The sequence below is a fragment of the Panonychus citri genome, unplaced genomic scaffold (genome assembly GCF_014898815.1).
Source record: "Panonychus citri isolate SS breed McGregor unplaced genomic scaffold, ASM1489881v1 Contig00134, whole genome shotgun sequence".
NCBI classification, from domain to species: Eukaryota; Metazoa; Arthropoda; class Arachnida; order Trombidiformes; family Tetranychidae; genus Panonychus; species Panonychus citri.
The window spans coordinates 1729154-1749353 of record NW_026515539.1 but is presented as its reverse complement, the minus strand read 5'-3'; the positions used below and the strand labels follow the sequence as shown (position 1 = coordinate 1749353).

The 20200-nt window shown below is 32.4% G+C and overlaps 4 protein-coding genes across 5 annotated transcripts; 2 read left to right on the top strand and 2 right to left on the bottom strand.

The window, feature by feature from the left end:
• Positions 1–7: 7 nt before the first annotated feature.
• LOC128391414 (membrane-associated guanylate kinase, WW and PDZ domain-containing protein 3-like) lies at positions 8–5337 on the bottom strand. Its single transcript, XM_053351300.1, has one exon. It carries the CDS (start codon positions 5034–5036, stop codon positions 1710–1712), a length of 3327 nt encoding a protein of 1108 aa, XP_053207275.1. The 5' UTR covers positions 5037–5337; the 3' UTR covers positions 8–1709.
• Positions 5338–5461: 124 nt separating this feature from the next.
• On the top strand, positions 5462–7153 carry LOC128391417 (uncharacterized). Its single transcript, XM_053351305.1, has 7 exons — positions 5462–5621; positions 5759–5890; positions 6165–6366; positions 6432–6536; positions 6601–6690; positions 6763–6879; positions 6937–7153. The coding sequence occupies exons 1-7, from the start codon at positions 5589–5591 to the stop codon at positions 6975–6977; spliced, it is 720 nt and encodes a 239-aa protein (XP_053207280.1). The 5' UTR covers positions 5462–5588; the 3' UTR covers positions 6978–7153.
• Positions 7154–7374: 221 nt separating this feature from the next.
• Positions 7375–11237, bottom strand: LOC128391182 (DNA (cytosine-5)-methyltransferase 1-like). The gene is made up of 5 exons (XM_053351029.1): positions 10462–11237; positions 10079–10403; positions 9880–10013; positions 7601–9824; positions 7375–7509 (listed from the first exon to the last, which is right to left on the bottom strand). The coding sequence occupies exons 1-5, from the start codon at positions 11235–11237 to the stop codon at positions 7438–7440; spliced, it is 3531 nt and encodes a 1176-aa protein (XP_053207004.1). The 3' UTR covers positions 7375–7437.
• A 180-nt stretch (positions 11238–11417) lies between these two features.
• Positions 11418–19418, top strand: LOC128391415 (huntingtin-interacting protein 1-like). Of its 2 annotated transcripts, XM_053351303.1 has the most exons (22): positions 11418–11655; positions 12184–12259; positions 12493–12635; positions 12949–13086; positions 13377–13453; positions 13553–13614; positions 13747–13887; positions 14491–14548; positions 14660–14735; positions 15437–15574; positions 15669–15763; positions 15846–15918; positions 16033–16293; positions 16367–16435; positions 16528–16789; positions 16915–17007; positions 17460–17657; positions 17720–17964; positions 18050–18139; positions 18233–18295; positions 18363–18463; positions 18536–19418. In XM_053351303.1, exons 1-22 carry the CDS (start codon positions 11635–11637, stop codon positions 18915–18917), a joined length of 2862 nt encoding a protein of 953 aa, XP_053207278.1. In that variant the 5' UTR covers positions 11418–11634; the 3' UTR covers positions 18918–19418. The 2 variants fall into 2 exon arrangements, with proteins under 2 accessions (XP_053207278.1, XP_053207277.1); XM_053351302.1 differs by lacking the exon at positions 11418–11655 and having other exon boundaries at positions 11889–12259.
• Positions 19419–20200: the final 782 nt, after the last annotated feature.

Here is a 20200-nt window from a genome sequence, read left to right as displayed (position 1 = left end):
GGCGATATTATTTTTGTTGTTTCTTTAATTGTAATTAGTCGGAATATCAATGATTATATTTATTTATGAAAATAAAAGCTGAGAAGCCACAAGAAAATGGGGGAAAGGTTAACATCAATTTCCTTTTTTATGTTGAATTATTAAGATTATTTTTTTGTTGTCATGTTGATCGTGGCTTAAAAAGAGTTGATTAACATTCTGTTAGTTAATTAGTTAGTTAGTGTTTACATTTATGTTTTACAGGTTTTACACATTGTTAAGAGTTGGTAAGCTCACATTACAAACTAATACCGGGTTGTTAATAATTATATGTAACTGCAATAGTAATAATAATAATAATAATCATAGTATTGTAATAATAGTTTAGTTAATAATAGTTAATAGTGATAATAATTGTTTCATTGATGAATTAAGCAAAGAGATGGGAGGTGATGAGAAAATTGAAGAAAACCCGAAATTCTTTGCATGATTGAAATCGCCATAAGTACCAATAATAGTGATTAGTAATAGTAACATTAATTAGCAATCAATGAATGAATTAATCAAGTCGTTTTTTCCAATGTTTTCTTTTCCATTTGGTTAAATTAAGCTTGTTAAGTCTTTGTCTTTTCGTGTTATTGGTTTAGATTGTCATCTGATCACCATGAAAATAATAATATTAAGGCGATGGTGTAATCATTGTGCAACTCTAAAGGTGAGTGAGATTTAATCCAATTGATGATGTTTGATGCGTTGTTGGTGTTGTTGAGAGTTGATGAGAAATTAAAATGATCAGAGATTTAGGGTGATGATTAGTGAGTGTGAGTAGCAATAAAATAGACGATCAACTATCAGGAAATACGCTGATTTTATGAGATTAATCCATTTGTTGACTAGAAAATCTTGACAGGTCTGAGTTAATGACGACGACGACGGTGGTTTCATGCTGATGTTAAATGCTAACGATTGAACTCGATGTTCATGATATAATTAGTGAACTTGAGGGATATGAACAGCGATTCCAGAAATAAGAGATTCCAAAAAAAAAAGGTTGATTGGAGTTGAGACTCTACATGATAAGAAAATTGTAAAAGCATGGAAACATTAACCATGGTGATTTGATTAATTTAAAAGTTGTAGTTGCTCGTTGAAGATGATGATTAGTTAATGGAAGATGAGGAAGAGACTGAGAGTTTCAGTGAAGAGTAGAAAAGTTTTTTGAAGAAATTGAAAAGAACCAAGTATCTCCAAATTGCCGTAATTGGTAAAGTTAATTAGTAAACAATGTTGTTTTCTTGTTGATTGTAAAGTTTTAAAGAGAAACCATTTCCAGTTACAAGCCTCCAGAAACGTAAACGTTGAGGAAATGTTTACTCAATCAAGAGAGGAATCGCTAATTATTGGCAAATAATCAAAGTTCAGATGATGTGATAAAAGTACAGAGTTAACTTTGGAAAATACTGGACAGAGAGATTTGCTTCTTGGAGAGATGAGAAATTAAAAGATTACATGAAGATCAATAAAAATAATGGCATCGTTAATTGTGGTTTGTTGTTGATTTAGTTTGATGAGTTTTTCCTCTCTTGTCTTCAAGATTTTCTCAAAGAGTTTCGAAGAAAACTTTAACAAATATTTAATTTCTGCCCTTTCTTAATCGTTGGAAGTTATTTCTTTATACTGAGTTGAGATTTAGGGATAAACTATTAAGTTGACGTTGAGATTATTTAGATTTAAGATGAATTAAGATGCATAGATTGAAATTGTTGCATCAAAGCTGGAGCAGAGTACGATGGGTATGAATGGTTGTGGTTGTACATTATTGCTTGAGGATAATTGGTACCATCATAAGCTGGTGGAGGAACAACATTCGGGTTGGCATTACGACGAAGCTTGAGTTTAACTTGAGCACCGCTTTGGTGAATAACTTGAACCGCTTCTGCATGAGTCATTTTAACAGTGGAAATACCATTGATCTCAATGATTTCATCACCAACATTGAGTAATGAATGAGCTGATCCATCGGGTGCAATTCTCAAGATAAACAAAGGCATACCATTGAATTCGGCTCCACCACGAATCGAGAAACCGAAACCTTTTGGACCACGAATGAGCTCAACTGAGTAACTATCTGCTGGGATAATACGTAGACACAAAGTGTGACCCGATTCTTTAATCATGTTAACTACTTCCGGGTGAGAGGTGTTACGAATGTCATGACCGTTAACCATGATTATCTTATCACGAATTCGAAGGCGACCACAACGATGAGCTGGACTTGCTTCAATAATCCGACCAATCAAGGCACAATTACCATAAGAGATTATTACAAAACCAAAGTCTTCAGTTGCTTCACGTTGTAAAACAACATCATAAGCATCAGAGTTTTTCTTTCGTCGAACTAACAATGAAACTGTATTATCACAGGAAGACATTAAGTTAACTACAGTGTGATGAGAGGCTCCGGTAATGTCTCTTGCATTGATTGACAGAATTTCATCTCCAGCCTTAAGTATACCATCTTTATGAGCCACCCCACCGATCACTATTGACCCAACGGAAATGTTTCTCCCTTCTTCTGCCCCACCGACAATACGAAATCCGAAACCAGCTTCCCCTCTGGTAAGGGTTACCACAAAGTACTCGTAATCATCTTCATCCGGAAATCTATTATGAGCAAGATACTCTTCCCCTGTTCCCAGTTCATCGCCATTTTGAATCATATGTGTAAAATGAGGATGAGGTGGGGGAGGAGGAGGATTGTTGACAACCAGACTATTGGCAACCAGACCATCACTGGTCAGTTCAGTAAGACCATAAGGATCCATATTGAGCTGTGATGGCATTGACATCAAACCGGCACCATTTTGTTGTGATATCCCAACCATATTATACATTGAGCTGCTGGTGTGTTGAAGATGGGGATGAGGTTGTTGAGGAAGATAATGAGGGACTCCATTAAGACCCACATTGGAAGATGGACTTGGTGTGGCTTTTTGATTGTTTACCATTAAACTATTGGGTGAATAATTATTTGATTGACAGTAACCACCGGTTTCGTAAGCATTGTTGTTAATTAAACTCAGACTTTGAGGTGTTTGGTAAAGTCCATTCACAGCCTGTTGTTGTTGTTGTTGTTGTTGTTGTTGATGTTGTTGATGTTGTTGATTCAACTGATCTTCGGCGGTCATCCACTCAAAATCTCGTCGCAACATCATCTCACAATTAGGTGTCTTACAATTACGCTGAGGAGTAGTGACCTCTTTCTCACAAAAAGTGTTCGAAGGGTGCAGAGTCAAAGGCGTTTTACTTCTGAACTTTTTCTTACGTTTAACTGTCATCGATGAAGTCTCACCAATGGAACATTGTTTCAATGCTTCGACCACTTTTACATGAGGTAAACTAGATAAATCTGTATTGTTAACGGTAACCAGAATATCACCAACTCGAAGTGGACCACATCGCTCGGTATCAAGAATTTTCTTCACCTTTTGTCCCTTGTCACTGTCTGATATGGTAAAACCAAAACCATCTGATCCTTTGGTTAATGAGATGTTAATAAATTCATACTCTTTATCCTCTTCCATTGTAAATTCTGGTGGTAATTGGTAACCACGAGCAAAGGTTAATTTAACCCGATCACCAACTACAAAGGTACCAAAGAGACGAGCAATCTCTGAATGTTGAAGACCTGAAACAGAAACACCGGACACAGAGACTAGGACATCACCAGGCTGAATTACTCCACTCTGGTCAGCGGGTCCTCTTGGCACAATATTTTTAACAACAACAAGACCTTTGTCAAGTTCAATCAAAGTAAACCCAAAACCATTTTCACCTTTGGTCAATTCAATCTCATAAGGTCGCTCATATTGAGTTCTCTTATTGATATGGTCAATATAGTAAACACCATAATGAGCATCACTGATTTTCTCCCATCCATGAGGTAAAGAGCTCGCATCAATGGCAGCAATATTACTACGATTTCGCCTTCTTTTAGCAGCTAAATTGGCTGAAAATTGATTAGCCGTAACACCGGGTCCATTCACAGATTCACCGTTACTGTTACCGTCTGGATGATTTTGTTTATTCTCATTTGAATCCGAATTAGGATCATCTGGATTAGCTCCTTGTGAATTGATGTAAGAAACATTTCTATTTAACATTTCTTTGTTCTCATAAGTTGAATTAGAGTCATTTGGGTGCATGGGAACAATTGAATTATCGGAATTTGATAAAGGTAAAGGTGTACCATAGTGACGACCCATGAAAATACCGCTTTCCAAAAGAACTCCACTTCTCTCCATTTCCATGAATTCTTCAGTAGAAATGAACTTATAATCAACTCCATCAATCTCATCTGATCTGGGTAATCTGGTAGTACATGGGATGGTCTTCATGTAGACATTATCTCGAATAGTAATTTGTAGATCATGGTCAACTGATCCACGAGCAAATTGACGAGAAAGATATTCTCTAAGATCAATTGGAAGACCAAAGGAAGAGCTCGAAGAAACAGCTTTAATATCAACCAAAGGTTTATTGTGAATCAGGTAAATGACATCATTTCTTGTTAAACCGGCAACTCGATAACCATTAACTTCTAATAAAATATCACCAGAATCCATAAAATAAGGCAACTGACCATAATCTGATCCACCAGCAATACTCCACTCTTCAATTCTAACATCTTTTGATTCATAAACAACTTCACTCCAATGTCTTAATTGAGGAATTGTTGGAACCGATTCCATGGGTGGGCCTCCACCTCCATATCTAATCTGACTTTCAAGAGTAGCTTTCTCATAAATATCCTGTTCTTCAATCAAACTTTTATCCAAATATTCTTGATTTATTGATTGAAGATCTTGTTGATGTTGCTGTTGTTGATCTTGTTGCTGTGATGATGGTGGTGAATGAAGCTGATGTTGTTGTTGTTGTTGATGATGATGATGTTGCGGTTGTTGTCCTTGTTGTTGTAACAATTGTTGCTGATGAAGATGGTGAAAATGTTGTTGCTGTTGCTGTTCATGATATTGATTACTAGAATCATGTTCCATGTTGATACACAATAATAAATTAGTTAAAACAGTAATCAAATTATAAACAAGCTAATTACTTAATTCACTAGGCCACTTAAATTGCATTTAGATGATAGTTTTATAGATAAGGAAATACACAAAAACTGCAACACATCAAAGGGAAACAAAAGGAAATATTTAAATCACAATTTAAACGAACCTTCACTCGGTGAATAATATAAACCACTCGTGTAATTAAAAGAATAGATTGTCGATAATCACAAGTGAAACAATTAAAACAAATTAAAAATAAAATGAAACGATTACAAATTCATCAAGATCATTTAAACAAGAGAAAAACATTTAAGAAAAATTTTTAAAAATTTTCTTCTCAAAACTTGACGCTCGAAGAATAACCTGCTATTCTCACGAACTTTTCTCTTTAAATAGTATTTGTATTCTATTCTCACTAAATTGTTACTTTTTCATTCAATTCTACTTCTTGATTTTTCTCCTCGATTAACAATCAATTCTTAATTGACTGTTGGTTTTTTGCTGATTTTCTCTCACTATCTGTGATTATCAACCATCATGGCTTCACGAGGAGCCCTCATTTTCCGTCAGGTAACTAATTGAATCTCTAATTGTTGCAATTTAAATTTAGATTCTCATCTGTTGTTTTCTCTGTTTATGTCAATAGAGTTTTTTTTTCATTAATTTGATCATTTTTTTTTGCTCGTTTATTTAATTTGTCTTTTTAGTTATTTGATCGAACTTGTTGTGGATACTCATACTTAATTGGTGACCGAGCCCAGAAAGTTGCCCTTCTCATTGACCCTGTTCTTGAGCAAGTTGATCGAGATCTTAAATTAGTTGAACAACTCGGACTTGAGGTTAGTAATTTTCAGTTAATAAATTGCTATTAGCTAGTTGATTGCCTGGCCTAATCTATAAGTTAATTTCTCACCATAGTAACTGTTATTTTATCTTTGAATATCATTGAGTTAATCATCGCAATCAATTTATTCATCAAATGAGTATTTAATCGTATGTTGATCATAATAATCTTTATGATAATTATCCTAACTCATGATACAAATTCGCTTGTATTTATTTTGATTTAACTCTCTAAATCTCTCATTTTGATTTCTTTTTCATGGTAATCAGCTTAGATATGTTCTTAATACTCATGTTCATGCCGATCATATAACGGGGTCTGGATTAATCAAGAATCGTTTGAATTTAGAAAATAATTCAAAAGTGATTAGTATCATATCTAAATCAAGTGGAGCTCAGGCTGATATTTGTGCTGAAGATGGACAAGTTATTGATTGTGGTTTGATTAAACTAAATGTATCTTTCACTCCAGGTAATTTAAGCTGATGATTGTTTACAGTTTGTGCTTAATTGATTTGATCATTTTCTGGTTGAAAGGTCATACCAATGGTTGTATGAGTTTAATTGATCACGATAATAAACGAGCCTTCACCGGAGATACTTTGTTCATTAGAGGTTGTGGTCGAACCGATTTTCAAGAAGGTATTTAATTGTTTGCTTTCATTGATTATCATTTAATCTAGTTAATTGTCTGTCATTCATTTAGGATCATCATCCAAGCTTTATGATTCAGTTCACTCCAGGCTTTTTATATTACCTGATGATTATAATGTTTACCCGGCTCACGATTATAATGGTATGTAATTATTTTCTTATTGAATTGTTAATCATTCAATCAATTGTTTTATTTTTAATTTAACAACTTTAGGTCAATTAACGTCAACAATTGGAGAGGAAAAAAAGTTTAATCCAAGATTGAGTAAATCACGGGAAGAATTTATTCAAATTATGGAAAATCTTAATCTTGATTATCCAAAAATGATGGGTAAGATAATTTAATCACAATGTAATTAACTTTAATTGTTCTCTCATTGATGATTAGATGTTGCTGTCCCTAAAAATATGATTTGTGGTGGTACATGAATCGTGATTGATTAACGATAACTTTTTAATTGTAAATGAAACAAACAACCAAATTAACTGTGAGTTAATCAACTTTTCATCGATTTCGGTATGCAAATCCAATCTAATTTGTACAAAAATATACAATTAGTAAAAGAAAAAATTACTCTATTAAATGTTTTTTTTCCACAATTAAATTATGCACGTTACTGATTACCAAATGAACTTCTAAATTGCGACTTTTGGAAAATTAATACCAACAATTGGAGAGGAGAAAAATTTAATCTGAGGTTGAGTAAATCAAGGGCGAAATTTATTCAAATTATGAGATTATCAATCTTGATTATCCAAAAATGGCGAATAAGTCAATACAAAAGCATTTGTTTAAAATAATAATTAACTTGATTGTTCTCTTTCATTAATGATTAGATTTTGCTGTTCCTAGAAATATGATGTAATATAATGAATAATCTGCTAGTAATTAACTTTTCAGTGATTTCGATACTTGAAAACCAATACTTCGAGCCAATGGAATTGGAACTGCATTGCCGATCTAATTTGTATTGAGAAAAAAAATGGAGATTAGTCAAAGAAATATAATCATGGAAGTTAATTGATTATCAAACTGTAGTAAAATAATTCACCTGAACTTTAATCTCAGCCATTGATCCAGAGAAATGGTAACTGTCAGGAAAGCCTTGTGATCGAGCTGATTCTCGGATTGAAATAACCCGATTAGCCCGAGGATGTAAGACACTTCCTTGTTTACTACTAGGAACCGTTTTGGTTATCGTCGTGATGAAAAATCCATTCCATTGAAGGCGACCAAATAATCCAGACCATTGATAGTTTCGATTAGCAGTATGGACTAAACCCCAAGGAATCAAAGTGTTTTCTGGACGGGAAGTTGATTTTGAGCAAACATTGCCTGAGGCACAATCACAGACACCACGAAACGATCCACTTGATGATTTACCATTTTTAATATCATCATAATGGTAATCGAGTTTTTCGATGACAGTTCCATCAGATAAGATCAAACGGATATTCGGCAAATCTCTCCAATCAGCACCAGGGAAACAAGGGATCTTATCAATTCGAGCCTGATTTAGTAAACTCATCGACGGAACAACATGTAGACTTACATTAGTGAGATTTTCGCTCCCTTTTCGCATTAACTTTTGGTAAAATGTTTTCGTCGATTTGTATGAACACGAATAGTCCAACGAGTGACCAACTTCATCTGGTAGATCACTAATTGCATCGGCAACGGTATATGGACGAAAATAACTGTAATTCTGATTGTGATACATTGACTTTGATCGTTTAGTACCAATCAGAATATCAAGTTGACAAGCTCGCGCTGAGAAACAGTGTAAAGGTTTCGGTAGATTAGGTAATTCAATAGTTGGATCAGTGGCTAGAATAAATGTTCTTCGACGCGATTGTGGAACACCATAAGAACCCGCTTGAAGAATACCAAAGGTCACTTGATAGTTCATCGTTAGAAGGCATGATAATGTTAGTTTGAGAATTTTACTTCGTTCGAATTGAACGAAATTACGAACATTTTCAAAAACGACAACTTTAGGTCGATAATAATCAATGTAACTTAAGAATGTGACAAGAAGTGAATTTTTGAAAACGGAATAGAGTCGATTGGAAAATCTATTCATCCCACTGAATCCCTGACATGGTGGTCCACCAAGAATCATTTCCACTTCCCCTGGTTGAGGAAGACACTGTTTCTGATCATCGTTGGAATATTTTTCACCGGAAAGTAATCGAGCCAACAATAAATTAGCATCTTGATTAAAGACATTTGCTGACGGAAAATTATAACCGAATGATTTTGCGGCCGATGAATCTTTCTCAATGGCCCAAAGTGTTTCAGATGAGCCCGATTCCTTGAAACCCGAGGCCAATCCACCGCAGCCAGAGAAAAGATCAAGAGTTTTCAAAGGTTGAACTGTAGGTAAAATTGATTGTTGGTAAGTTGAAAATGAAGATAATTCATCTTGAGAAAGTGTCTCGAACAATTTAGTAACAGGATTGTAAAATGATTTAACAAAATAACGATGAGCAATCAGTAAATTATCAGGTCGATTTTGATCATTTCCAAGGTAATAAACATTACAAGGTTCTCGAAGAGCTGAACAGTTGATAGTTTGACTTTCGTTAGTTAAATAAACTTCATCAAGAGAAGACCCAAGAAGTTGATCATAATTACCAAAACAATTCTGAGGTCGATAAAATAACTGTACTTCTAATTGACAATCGTCGTTAGTGTCAACCTTGTTACGAAAGATTTTCTTGATTCGGACAATCGTATAAATCTGATTGATATCGTCCAGTCCACCTTTGATAAATTCAGTAAATTGTTTACGATAACGTTCAGGGTAAAGATTTTCATCATAAGAAGAGTCGTTGATTTGATTACATCTCATTTCTTTCAACAGAAAATCCGGTAAATCAACTGAATCAGGACTAATTAGTGCGAACGATTCCTCGTGAAAACAATGACCATTAATTGTGATGCTTTCAAAATAAGATAAATCATCTTTTTCTATGCAACATTTTGACAGAACAATTTGATTTAATTTTCGCCGCTCATCTTGAAAGTAACAACCAAGACATGATTTAGCTTCGAGTAGATTAACAATTTGTTGATTAAAACACTTAAACCAACCATAATCTTTTGAATAGATTCGATCGCAATGATAATCTCGTTTCTCCAAAGATAAATCTAATCCAAGATCAACATCAACTTTGTCAATCAAATTGTACAACAAAATGTCACCACATTCACGAATCAAATAAACGGAATTGGACGAACCCGTTTCCTCGAGAACTGTACTCTCACTAAAACTGAATTAAATAGGCTAATTAGCGATTCCCAATATCAAATTAATAACCAACTTACCAAAGAAAATCAATGTGAGCGTATTTTTGACCATCAATTGATTCAAATAAATCGATAACTCTTCCAATTCCAGTGTTATCTTCAATGGCGTTTCTTTGATTCCTCGCAATCAACACGAAATTTCCGATGACAATCTTAACAATTTAAAAGGAGAGAATTGGTTTAAATTAAATTTAAAAATTGTTAGTTAAATGATTACTTGGATTCCATTGATTCGAGTTGATTCATAGTAAATTCTTTTGGAAAAAGAATCGACATGTTTTGTTTCACTGGTCCAAATGATTTTAGAATTAATTAAATCACGTTTCGATTTACCATAACCACGATTACCTAATTCTTTGTAAATTGTTGTTGATTTAATTTCATCTCTCCGTGGATTCAAAGCTCCTTTAAATTGTTCCTCGAAAAAAGTTGCCACGAGTTGAGTACAAGTCGCAAACGAATCATTGTTAATTGATTTACGAATCTTAGAGCCGATAGATTCATTCTCTTGACTTCCACCACAATTAGCCAATGATTTAGGTCTGTAATTAGATTAGCAGTTAGTAAATTTACTCATTAAACACAGATAATAATGGTTACCTTTTTAATTTAAGTGACTTTTGTGATGCCGATTCAATTAACTCTTGAATCGCAACAGTTTCAAAAAGTTTAAGCTCCTCAGGTGATGCAGATTCATCATACGATTGAATTTGGTCCAAAATGAAAGGTAAAATTTGATATAATCGAGATAATTTAAGTTTCGGACACTTAACAATTAAATGTTGAACTAATTGTGAACAATTGGACTCTGGATTACATTCAATCCACTCGATAATATGTTTAGTGGCCATTATTTTATCCCCGATACTTTCACAGATAATTTTGTACCTTGGATGAGGTAAAAGTAAATTGTACCTACAAAGAGGCGATTCAACACCAATTAAAACACGTTCACCTCCATCAAACCCCGAGATCCACCATTGATCAATCGGCCCAATACCACAAGTCGCCACCGAACCCTCATTAGGACCATCGTCGGTATCAGTCAAGGGCTTCAAATAACCTTTAAGATAAACGGGTTTGTCCGATTCGATTAGTCCAGAATCAATAGAAACCAAATGATAATTTGCATCATACAAACAGTAATTGGTTACATTCAATTCCAGTGAATCTTCAATTTGACTCTCAAAAAATTGGGTCAACTTCGGGTCAGCCAATGCGATCACTTCTTCGAGAAAAAGTTCACCTTTGTTTTCATCATCATCGACATTTAGATTAATACACTCATCGATTGGATTATCACACTGATCACAAATAACTAATTGACTGGTGAGTTGACGTTTACGAGAAGATGAAGAAGATGATAATCCATCCATGGATCATTAAATTAAATATAATCTCACAGAGAAACAAAACATTTTCTTCATCAAAAGGAAAACAAATTGTTCAAGTTAAACAAAAAGTTTACAATAAGAACATCGATTAATCGATTTAGTCAATAATCGAAAAAAAAGATGATCGATAATCGATAATCTCATTTTCTAATTTTCTTTTTTTCAAAACATTATCACTTCTTAACATGAGATAATCAACTGAACCATCAACATTTTTATTCATTGTTTAAGTTTTTTTATTCTTTTTATCTGTTTTTAATATTTTTATCCTTCATCTATTCAATGTTCCCATGAGCAAATTAAAATCTAAACAAAAAGTGTCAACAATCAACAGAACGAATCTTATTCTCATCTCATTTCCACCATCACCATCACTCTAATGTCTATTCACTCTGAAGTAGTAAGTTTACCTTTAATTGTCATTACGTTTCCAAATTTAAATTGTCTCTTTCTCTCTCATCCGTCATTAACATATCACTCATTTGCTGTTTTTATATTTACCTACTCTGATTACCATTACCCCTCTCATTTGTTAACCATTTCAATCCGCCTTTAATTTGTTGAAAAATGGGCAGATACCAAATTGTCACATATCAGAAACATGAAATATTTACTAATTTTCACCCGTTCATGTGAATATTAATTTACACACCTTTAAATTGTCAACTTGACTAGTACAATGATAATTTGCTAGTTTCTAAAATGTTTCAAGTTCCAAAAAAAAAACAACCAATTCTCTCCCAATTCATTGGATTCTATTCTATTCTTATATTTTTCTTTTCTCTACTCTTAATTTTGTAGTGTATTTGACAATCATTTTATCTTTTCTTTTCTAATTATCTTTTGTTTTTCTTTTCTCGTTCTTCTTGGCATCTTCATCCATATCATCATCATCATCATGGTCTCGGAAATATTTCTCTCCATCCAGGATCATTCTCAAGCCAATAGCATACGAAAAGCCATCAACAACAATGAGTGTCCAGTCAAAGAGAAACACGTTCGAAGTGAGTTAATTGTGATCATTTGTTGGCTTCAAAGTGTTTCAATGTATTCGCATCATCATCCTCTCTCTCTCTCTCTTCCTTGTTGTTATTTTACTATCAATTCTAAATCCTTTTGATTTGATTTTTTATTCTTTTGTTTTTTCTCTCTTCTCTTCTTCTATTGTCTATTCATCTGAACAATTATCATCACCATCACATCAACACCACACACAATCATAATATATGAAAAAAAGGAATTATCATCGATTCATTTCGTGAAAAGGGATCAGCATTCTTTTGGAATTTTGCTGTTAAATTACCTCTTCAAGAGAATCCAATTGTTTGCTGGAAATTCTGTCATGTTGTTCATAAACTGCTCCGTGAAGGACATCCTAAGGTAAATTATATCTTCTCATTCAAAAAGAGTGACAAAATCTCGTCTCGACTTTAAGAGAGAAAATAACTGTTCTTTTTTCTCAAATCATCATCATTAACAAGAGACATGAAAACCTGACCAATCTCTCTTACCGAATCATTTTCATTCTCTTTCTTTTGATATGCTTCATGTTAATTTTTCCAATCGTCTCCTTATTCTCTCTCTCTCTCTTTTTATCAATCGACGTCTATTTTCCGCTCTAATGAAAATTTACTGATTACTTTATTGGCAATCATGACGATGATCATGATGATAATCGTCATTCATCTTCCAGGCCATTATTGATGCATATCCAAATCGTCGGATAGTCGGTGATCTCGGACGATTCTGGGGATCCCTTAAGGATGGTTATGGTAAACTGATACAAAATTATTGTGCCCTAATTGTGTCAAAAATGGATTTTCACGTTCGAGTATGTTACCTTTAATCTCTTGTCTTGATCACCTTTTCCTTTTTTTTCCATTCTATTCAATTTTCTTCTTTTTTCACTTACCTTTTATTTCTTACCTTTTATATTCTGAAACTTTGAGTAGTGAAAAACAATTTCATCAGATTATCAACACTTTATGCTCATCAGTTCAGCTTCTTTTTCTTCCGGTTTCAATCATGTTATTGTCTTAGAAAACTAACAAATTCTTCTTTTTCTTTTATTTCATTTATCTTTTTTTCCATCTTCTATTTTGATCTATCCTCTTAATTCAGAATATTAAATTCCCGGGGAGTTTACAGGTCACCGATGAAGAGCTTGATGAAATTGGTGAACGAGATGTAAATGTATTGTAAGTTTATTCCCTTTGCCTCAATCATTAACAAGTTAATCATCACCATTAATGATTCTAAATTAATTATCACCATTTCTTTTTTTTTTACTGTTACAGTTTTCAACTTTCATGTGAAATGTTTGACTATTTAGACGAAATATTAAGCCTTCAATCATCAGGTAATTTAATCCTCCATTTAAATGAATGATTGTTCATTTGAATTAATCTACTTTTTCCTTCTTCCCATTACTAATCTTTCTTAATATATTTTTGTTCAATTTCTTTCCAAATCAATTTCCATCCATTAATAGTATTTGGATCTCTGGATATGTCACGAGCCAATTCAATGACGAGTGCAGGACAATGTCGATTAGCTCCATTGATCCCGTGTATCCAAGATTCAAGTCAACTTTATGATTACTCAGTAAAAGTATTATTCAAGTTACATGGAGGTTGGTTAACCTTTTTTTTTTCATATCATCATCACCATGTCTACCCTGTTTCTTGCTCTTTCATCATCCATCAATCGTTGTTATTACTACAATATCATTTCTAAATTGCAAAGTTGATTCCACTTTCAATTGAAACTGAGAATGAAACTGTAGACACCATTCATCTTGTAGATAGAAAAAAAAAATCTTGAAATGAGTAAAAACATGAAGCTGTAAACATCGAAACGTTGATGGTTGAGTAAACAATATCATCATTTTTGACAGATTGACATACTCATTCATATCTATCTGATTTCCAGTTAATTTTTTCACTAAATATATATAAATTATTACGCTGATTGTTATTTAACTTGTTAGTTGATTGCAATTTTATGTAATTGGTATTATCCGTAACAACCATGAAAAGTTTAGTTAATTGGAAAGGAAAAAAAAATTAATTCCAAGACTTGACCTTCAATAATTTCACCAGAATCAATTGTTGTTACCAGTAAATTGTTTAAATTGTTACACTTCCGTCAATTAATCGTAAATAATCACTACAATCTATTAATTCTTACAATTTAATCTGATTGTTTTCTTTTCTTTCATGTTAATCCAATTTAGCATTACCACCCGGGACCCTTGATGGCCACAGAGATAGATTTTTAACTCAATTTAGATTGTAATTACTTTCTTTTCCAGTAGATCAATTGATCATTCATTGATTAACCAGAATTTTATTGTTAACAATTTACTAATCATCATTTTTTTTTTCACCTTCTCCATCTTACAGATTAAAACAATTTTACCTTAATTCAAACAATTTACAGTATTTTAGGTATCTTATACAAATACCACTTCTACCAGAGGTAAGTGAATTTACTAATTGCTAAACGAAAATAATTAATTGTTGATCAGATAAATAATGATTTACATGTGACATAATTAAGATCATTTAAGATTAATCGTAATCATTATTTTACTGTGGCAATTAAACAATTTACAAGATTCTTATTATGTGGTTATTATAATTAGTTATGATATAATTTGAATCACAAATGTAATTACAATTAAACTGGTTGTCAATTGTACAGTTGTGTCAACAACAATTAACGTCTCTCTCCAAAGTCAAAAGTGATATTTTATCAAATAGTTTAGAGTGTAATGATTACTATTATTACAATTATATAATCAATAAGCGTAAACACTTATCTAATTAGTTAACTACTCGTTTGCATCGTTATGATTACCCTACAGTTAATTACCTGTATATACATTGAACACTTTGCCTTCTACTGACAATTTGTCTCAATCATATTTGATTAGCATAAAAAAGTAATACTTTTATCAGTCAAACAGTTAGTTATCATTGATCATTAGCAATTAAACTTAAATAGCAACCAAACTGTAAACAAAGTCGTCTATTACTTGAACCGATAATCATATAATAATAATAATAATAGTAATCATGTTTATCTTTGGATGATCACAATCAATTGATTATTTACTATTGTAATGAAATTATTTACCATTTTGTAAGACTGATTAATTAACTGTTTCTAATTTACAGAATCCACCTAATTTCCTATTAGCATCTGATTTGAAAAGTCATGTAACTCCCGTTGTTATCCTGCCTCAGCAATCAGATTCACCTGATGGATCTGAAGCAACCGACACATTAATTGATTTATCATTTCCAAATAATCAGGTTAGTTCTTAGTTAATTTCCCTTAATTAGCACAGAACAATTGATTTACTTAATCTATTATTAATTACCCTTTGAATGCATTTCTAATTAATAGGTTGATAAAGCTACAAGTGATGAAAATTCATCCGTTTGGTCATTCAGATCTGAACCAGTTAATGGATCTGTTTCCCATGAAGCCTTGGAAGCCAAGTATGACTAATTAATTAATTTTAATCTACAATTTATCATACTAATTATGATCTTTATCTATATTTCTATTACCTTTATTCAGAGATAATCTGATAATCAAATTAAAACGTCGAATAGAAGAGCTAGAAATGGAAATACAACAGATTCGTATAGAGGTTAATATACTTACTCCTTTTCCTTTTTTTTCTGTTTTCAATGTTACTCTCTGATGTGGAGATAATTTAATTTAATTGTTCAACTAATTGTTTCTCTTTTTATTCTATCTTTAGGATGGGCGTATTATTGATAATTTTCGTCGTAAATTAGCTGAAGTTGAATGTAATGTAGTCGAATCGGATAGAGCACTGAAAGCAATTAACATTGATAAAGATAATCTTTCCAAAGAAAATGAAGAATTGAAACAAGAAATTATTAAACTTAAATCAGGAACTGATATTCAACATGAGAATACCAAAGCTAATGAAAAATTAGCCAAAGTTCTTGATATATACAAAAAATTAAGAGATGAACATATTGAACTATTGAGAGCGGTAAGAAAATCAAACCATAAAGAATCAATAACAAGCACAACAATTAATTGCTCATTAACTTCTCACCATTTAGAAAGCTGAAGTTGATAAAAACTGTATCAGTACTAAGTCAGCATTGGAACGTGAACTTAAAGCCAAAGAGGTAAACAAATCAACTAACAATCAACAACAACAACAGAATCTCAACAATTTCGTTTATATTAATAACCTTTTTTTATATCTTTTTCTTAACAGAATTTGGAAGAGCAATTGAAAGATTTGAAGCACAAGGTAGAAGAGAATCAAGTTAAGAGCGAGACGGTGGAAAAAGCAGAAGCCATTGAAGCTTATAATAAGAAGCTACTCACTGAAATCGCTTTACTTCAGAAGGAGAAACTTCAAACGGAAGGTGAACTGAGCGATGTTCAGAAACACCTTCTCATGGTTAAGGCTGATCTTGAGGACCAATCACGAATTTGGGAATCCAAGTTTAATGAGCTTAAATGGCATCTATTAGGTATCGTATAACCATAAAGATAATCAGTACAATAGATTAACATAAAATTCATTTGTTGAATCTCTTTTATTATTTCATCTTTAATTGTTTTGGTAATTAACTGATTTTCTATCATTTTCTTACAGATCTTTTACTTCAAGAAACTTATAATATTTCATGTAAACTTAACGATGAAGCCGATACAGGACCTTGTTCAGTCACAGTATTTTCAACTCCTGGTATGAAATTGAATCGGAGTCATGGATTCCATTTTCTTCATCATGTTTTCATTATGTAATCATCATGGAAAAGATAAAAAAGATGAAAGGAGAAAAAGTTTCATCACAATTGAGATGGTTTATCAATTTAAAGTTCTGATGATAATTTTTTTTCTTCATCTTCACAGTAACGCTGATGAACCATGAAGGCAAATATTTCATGATGGAACTTTTTTTTCATGTTAACATAATTTTTGAGACAAACATCAGAATTTTGTGTCTTTTGTTTGGTAGTTTAAATTGGTTCAAAACTTAATCAGATTTATAAGAATCAGGCATTTTTAGATTGTTTTAGATGATTGAATGAGAATTTATTAATTGTCATCCAAGTTGATTACATATCTCATTTCCTCTTGATCATTTGTGTCAATATTTATCTTTATTTCCGTTTCCCATCTCATACTTTTGAACAGAAAATTTTTTCAATCAATGTGATAATTTGAAGGATTGGCTTGAAAAACTGTCAACTATTTCACAAGACTTTACCTGTTCACCCAACAATTTAGATGACATCAGCAGATTTATCATTAATTACTATTCCTCACTTTCTCATACTTTTCATTGTGGTCGAGTCATCTATCAAACTTTGCCAAATTTTGATCTAGCCCAAGGTAAACAATTAAATCTTAATCAAATTAATCATTCACTCTAATTGTTTTCTCTCAATTTACAGAGCTTATGAATCATTGTAAAAATTTGGTCTCCTCTTCAATCCAATTGAATCAAAAGATGAAAAATCGTGTTGATATAAAAGATCAATTAGAAGTAACCAATTTATGTGTTAATCAAATTATCGCACTTCGATCAAAAATTATGCCACAATTAAACCTTAATCAAAACGCTAATCTTGAACAATTGTTGACCCAAGAGTTGAGTGATATGGACAAAGCCATTGAAGAAGCTGTTAGCAAATTAGAGGTGATTTAATATTCCAATCAAACTCAAATAATCAATCAATCTTAATTGCTAATCAATAATTTATTTTTAATTGAAATTCTTCCAGCAAATGATGGTTAAATCAAAGAAACAAGATTCAGGTGTAACTCTGGAAGTAAATGAAAATATACTCGACGCTTGTACAACTTTAATGCAGGTAATTTAATCATCTGATTGTCCAAAACCATTGAATTACGGAATTGTGACAATTAATATTATCTTATTAATTTCTTTTCTTTTCTTTTCTCAGGCTATCGTCCGTTTAGTTAAAAATTCCAAAGAACTTCAAAGAGAAATCATTGTCCAAGGAAAAGTATGTTATCATCAATTCAACAATCAATAAATTGTTGACTAATTTTGTCTTTAATTTTCTCAATCAGGGATCTGCATCACCATCAGAATTTTATCAAAGGAATCATCGTTGGACTGAAGGTTTAATTTCTGCTGCTAAAGTTGTTGCACTTGCAGCTAAATTATTAGTGTAAGTATTGTACCAATAATATTAGTTAATTTCTGAGCAAATTTAAAATTGATCAATAATTAATTGAAACAGTGAAGCTGCTGATAAAGTTATCGCTGGAAAAGCTAAATTTGAAGAGCTGATGGTTGCATCAAATGAGATCGCTGCAGCTACTGCTCAACTTGTGGTCGCCTCTCGAGTTAAAGCCGATCGGAAAAGCGTCAAAATGTCCAAACTATCTCAATCCTCGAAAGAAGTTCGTGAAGCAACGGGAAATGTGGTCGCAATTGCCAAAAGTTGTGCTGAGAAAATCGAGGAAACCGATACTATGGATTTCTCCAAATTGACCTTACACCAAGCAAAGAAAATGGAAATGGAAAGTCAAGTGAAACTATTAGAACTCGAAAGTGAAATAACTCGAGAACGAATGAGACTTGCTGGTCTTCGAAAGCGACATTACCATTTAGCGAGTTAATCAATTAATTTAGATCAAATTTTATCATCAATTTTGTTTTTACGCTGCCCAATGATCAGATTAACTCTACTCGCTTATCATCAACAATTAAGAATTTCTGAATAGTCACCAATCATCAAATCTCATTATTAATCATTTCCATTTTTCACCATTGATTGTTTCACAATGAAATTACCAAGGAAGACTCAACACTCGAAACTTTTAAATCCAAATCAATTTTAATCACCATTCTTATTATTTTAATTTACTTACAACAGTCTACAGAATCAATCCCAATACTTGTCACTAAAATTAATGCGGAGGAGATTTATTAATTGTTTCTTCTTACAATTTAATTGCACAATTTCTATAATTTGATTACAATTTTGTTCCTATTCATCCCATAAATTGGAAACAATCAATTTAATCATGATAATCTATATTCATCTCAGAGATTTAAAATTTTTAATAAAATCTATTGATATTTATTTACAATCATTAAATGATTGTTAACTATGCAAATTACGACTGAATCTATTGATTGATGCCTCAGAATTTGTTGATTCTTACTGAACATGTATTATTAATATTTGACTTTTATCATGAAGAAAGTTGATAAATAATGACTGATATACTTCCAAGTGCACGTAAGTTACAAATTTCCTTGAATCTACAGATTTCGAGGTAAAATTGTCATATCGATGTACACGAAAATTATGAAAAATAGATTTAGTGCTTGAAGAAACCTGAGACTGTCTAAATATTAAGCGATTCATATTCTATCGGAAATATTACTGCATTATTCCTTGAATATGTAAACAAAAAAAATTCTGAAAGCTCATCAGTTAATAGCTATTAATTGATCCCATCAAGAAAATCAATTAGCATTGCTCTCAATCTAAAACACTGGACATCAATTAACCTCACAAGGGAACTTCATGAAGTGTCAAATCGATAATGACCAGAAAACATGTTTTTTGGAAACGGCGTGAGAAATTATGCGGGCCATTTTTGTTCTGGCCTGCCACAACCCGATAGTTGCCGAGAAAACTGGCCTGAAAGATCGGAAGCCGTGGACATTAATTGTGTGGAATGGCAATGTTTGTTTGAAATGTGCAAAAATTATCGACCTATCTGTTATTGAAATAGACGATATTTCAATCTCTGATAGACGAGGAATTGCTACGATAGAGGCTCTCAGTTAAAATAAAACAGTGTTGGCGCAATATGTTAAAATATTATATATGTATAGGAAAAAACTTAACGCAGATGAAGAATCTATCTACCAATGTCGATGATATGCT

Excerpts from the sequence above, each read along its gene's own strand:
- LOC128391415 (XM_053351302.1), top strand. The coding sequence starts at position 12,154 with ATGGTCTCGGAAATATTTCTCTCCATCCAGGATCATTCTCAAGCCAAT. Across the intron at positions 16,790-16,914 it reads GCTTAAATGGCATCTATTAG|ATCTTTTACTTCAAGAAACT; the intron begins GTATCGTATAAC and ends ATTTTCTTACAG. Across the intron at positions 17,658-17,719 it reads AAATTTTGATCTAGCCCAAG|AGCTTATGAATCATTGTAAA; the intron begins GTAAACAATTAA and ends CTCAATTTACAG.
- LOC128391182 (XM_053351029.1), bottom strand. The coding sequence starts at position 11,237 with ATGGATGGATTATCATCTTCTTCATCTTCTCGTAAACGTCAACTCACC. Across the intron at positions 10,404-10,461 it reads AAGTCACTTAAATTAAAAAG|ACCTAAATCATTGGCTAATT; the intron begins GTAACCATTATT and ends ATCTAATTACAG. Across the intron at positions 7,510-7,600 it reads TGGCTGAGATTAAAGTTCAG|ATCGGCAATGCAGTTCCAAT; the intron begins GTGAATTATTTT and ends AATACAAATTAG.
- LOC128391417 (XM_053351305.1), top strand. The coding sequence starts at position 5,589 with ATGGCTTCACGAGGAGCCCTCATTTTCCGTCAG. Across the intron at positions 6,367-6,431 it reads AAATGTATCTTTCACTCCAG|GTCATACCAATGGTTGTATG; the intron begins GTAATTTAAGCT and ends TCTGGTTGAAAG. Across the intron at positions 6,691-6,762 it reads CCCGGCTCACGATTATAATG|GTCAATTAACGTCAACAATT; the intron begins GTATGTAATTAT and ends TAACAACTTTAG.
- LOC128391414 (XM_053351300.1), bottom strand. The coding sequence starts at position 5,036 with ATGGAACATGATTCTAGTAATCAATATCATGAACAGCAACAGCAACAA.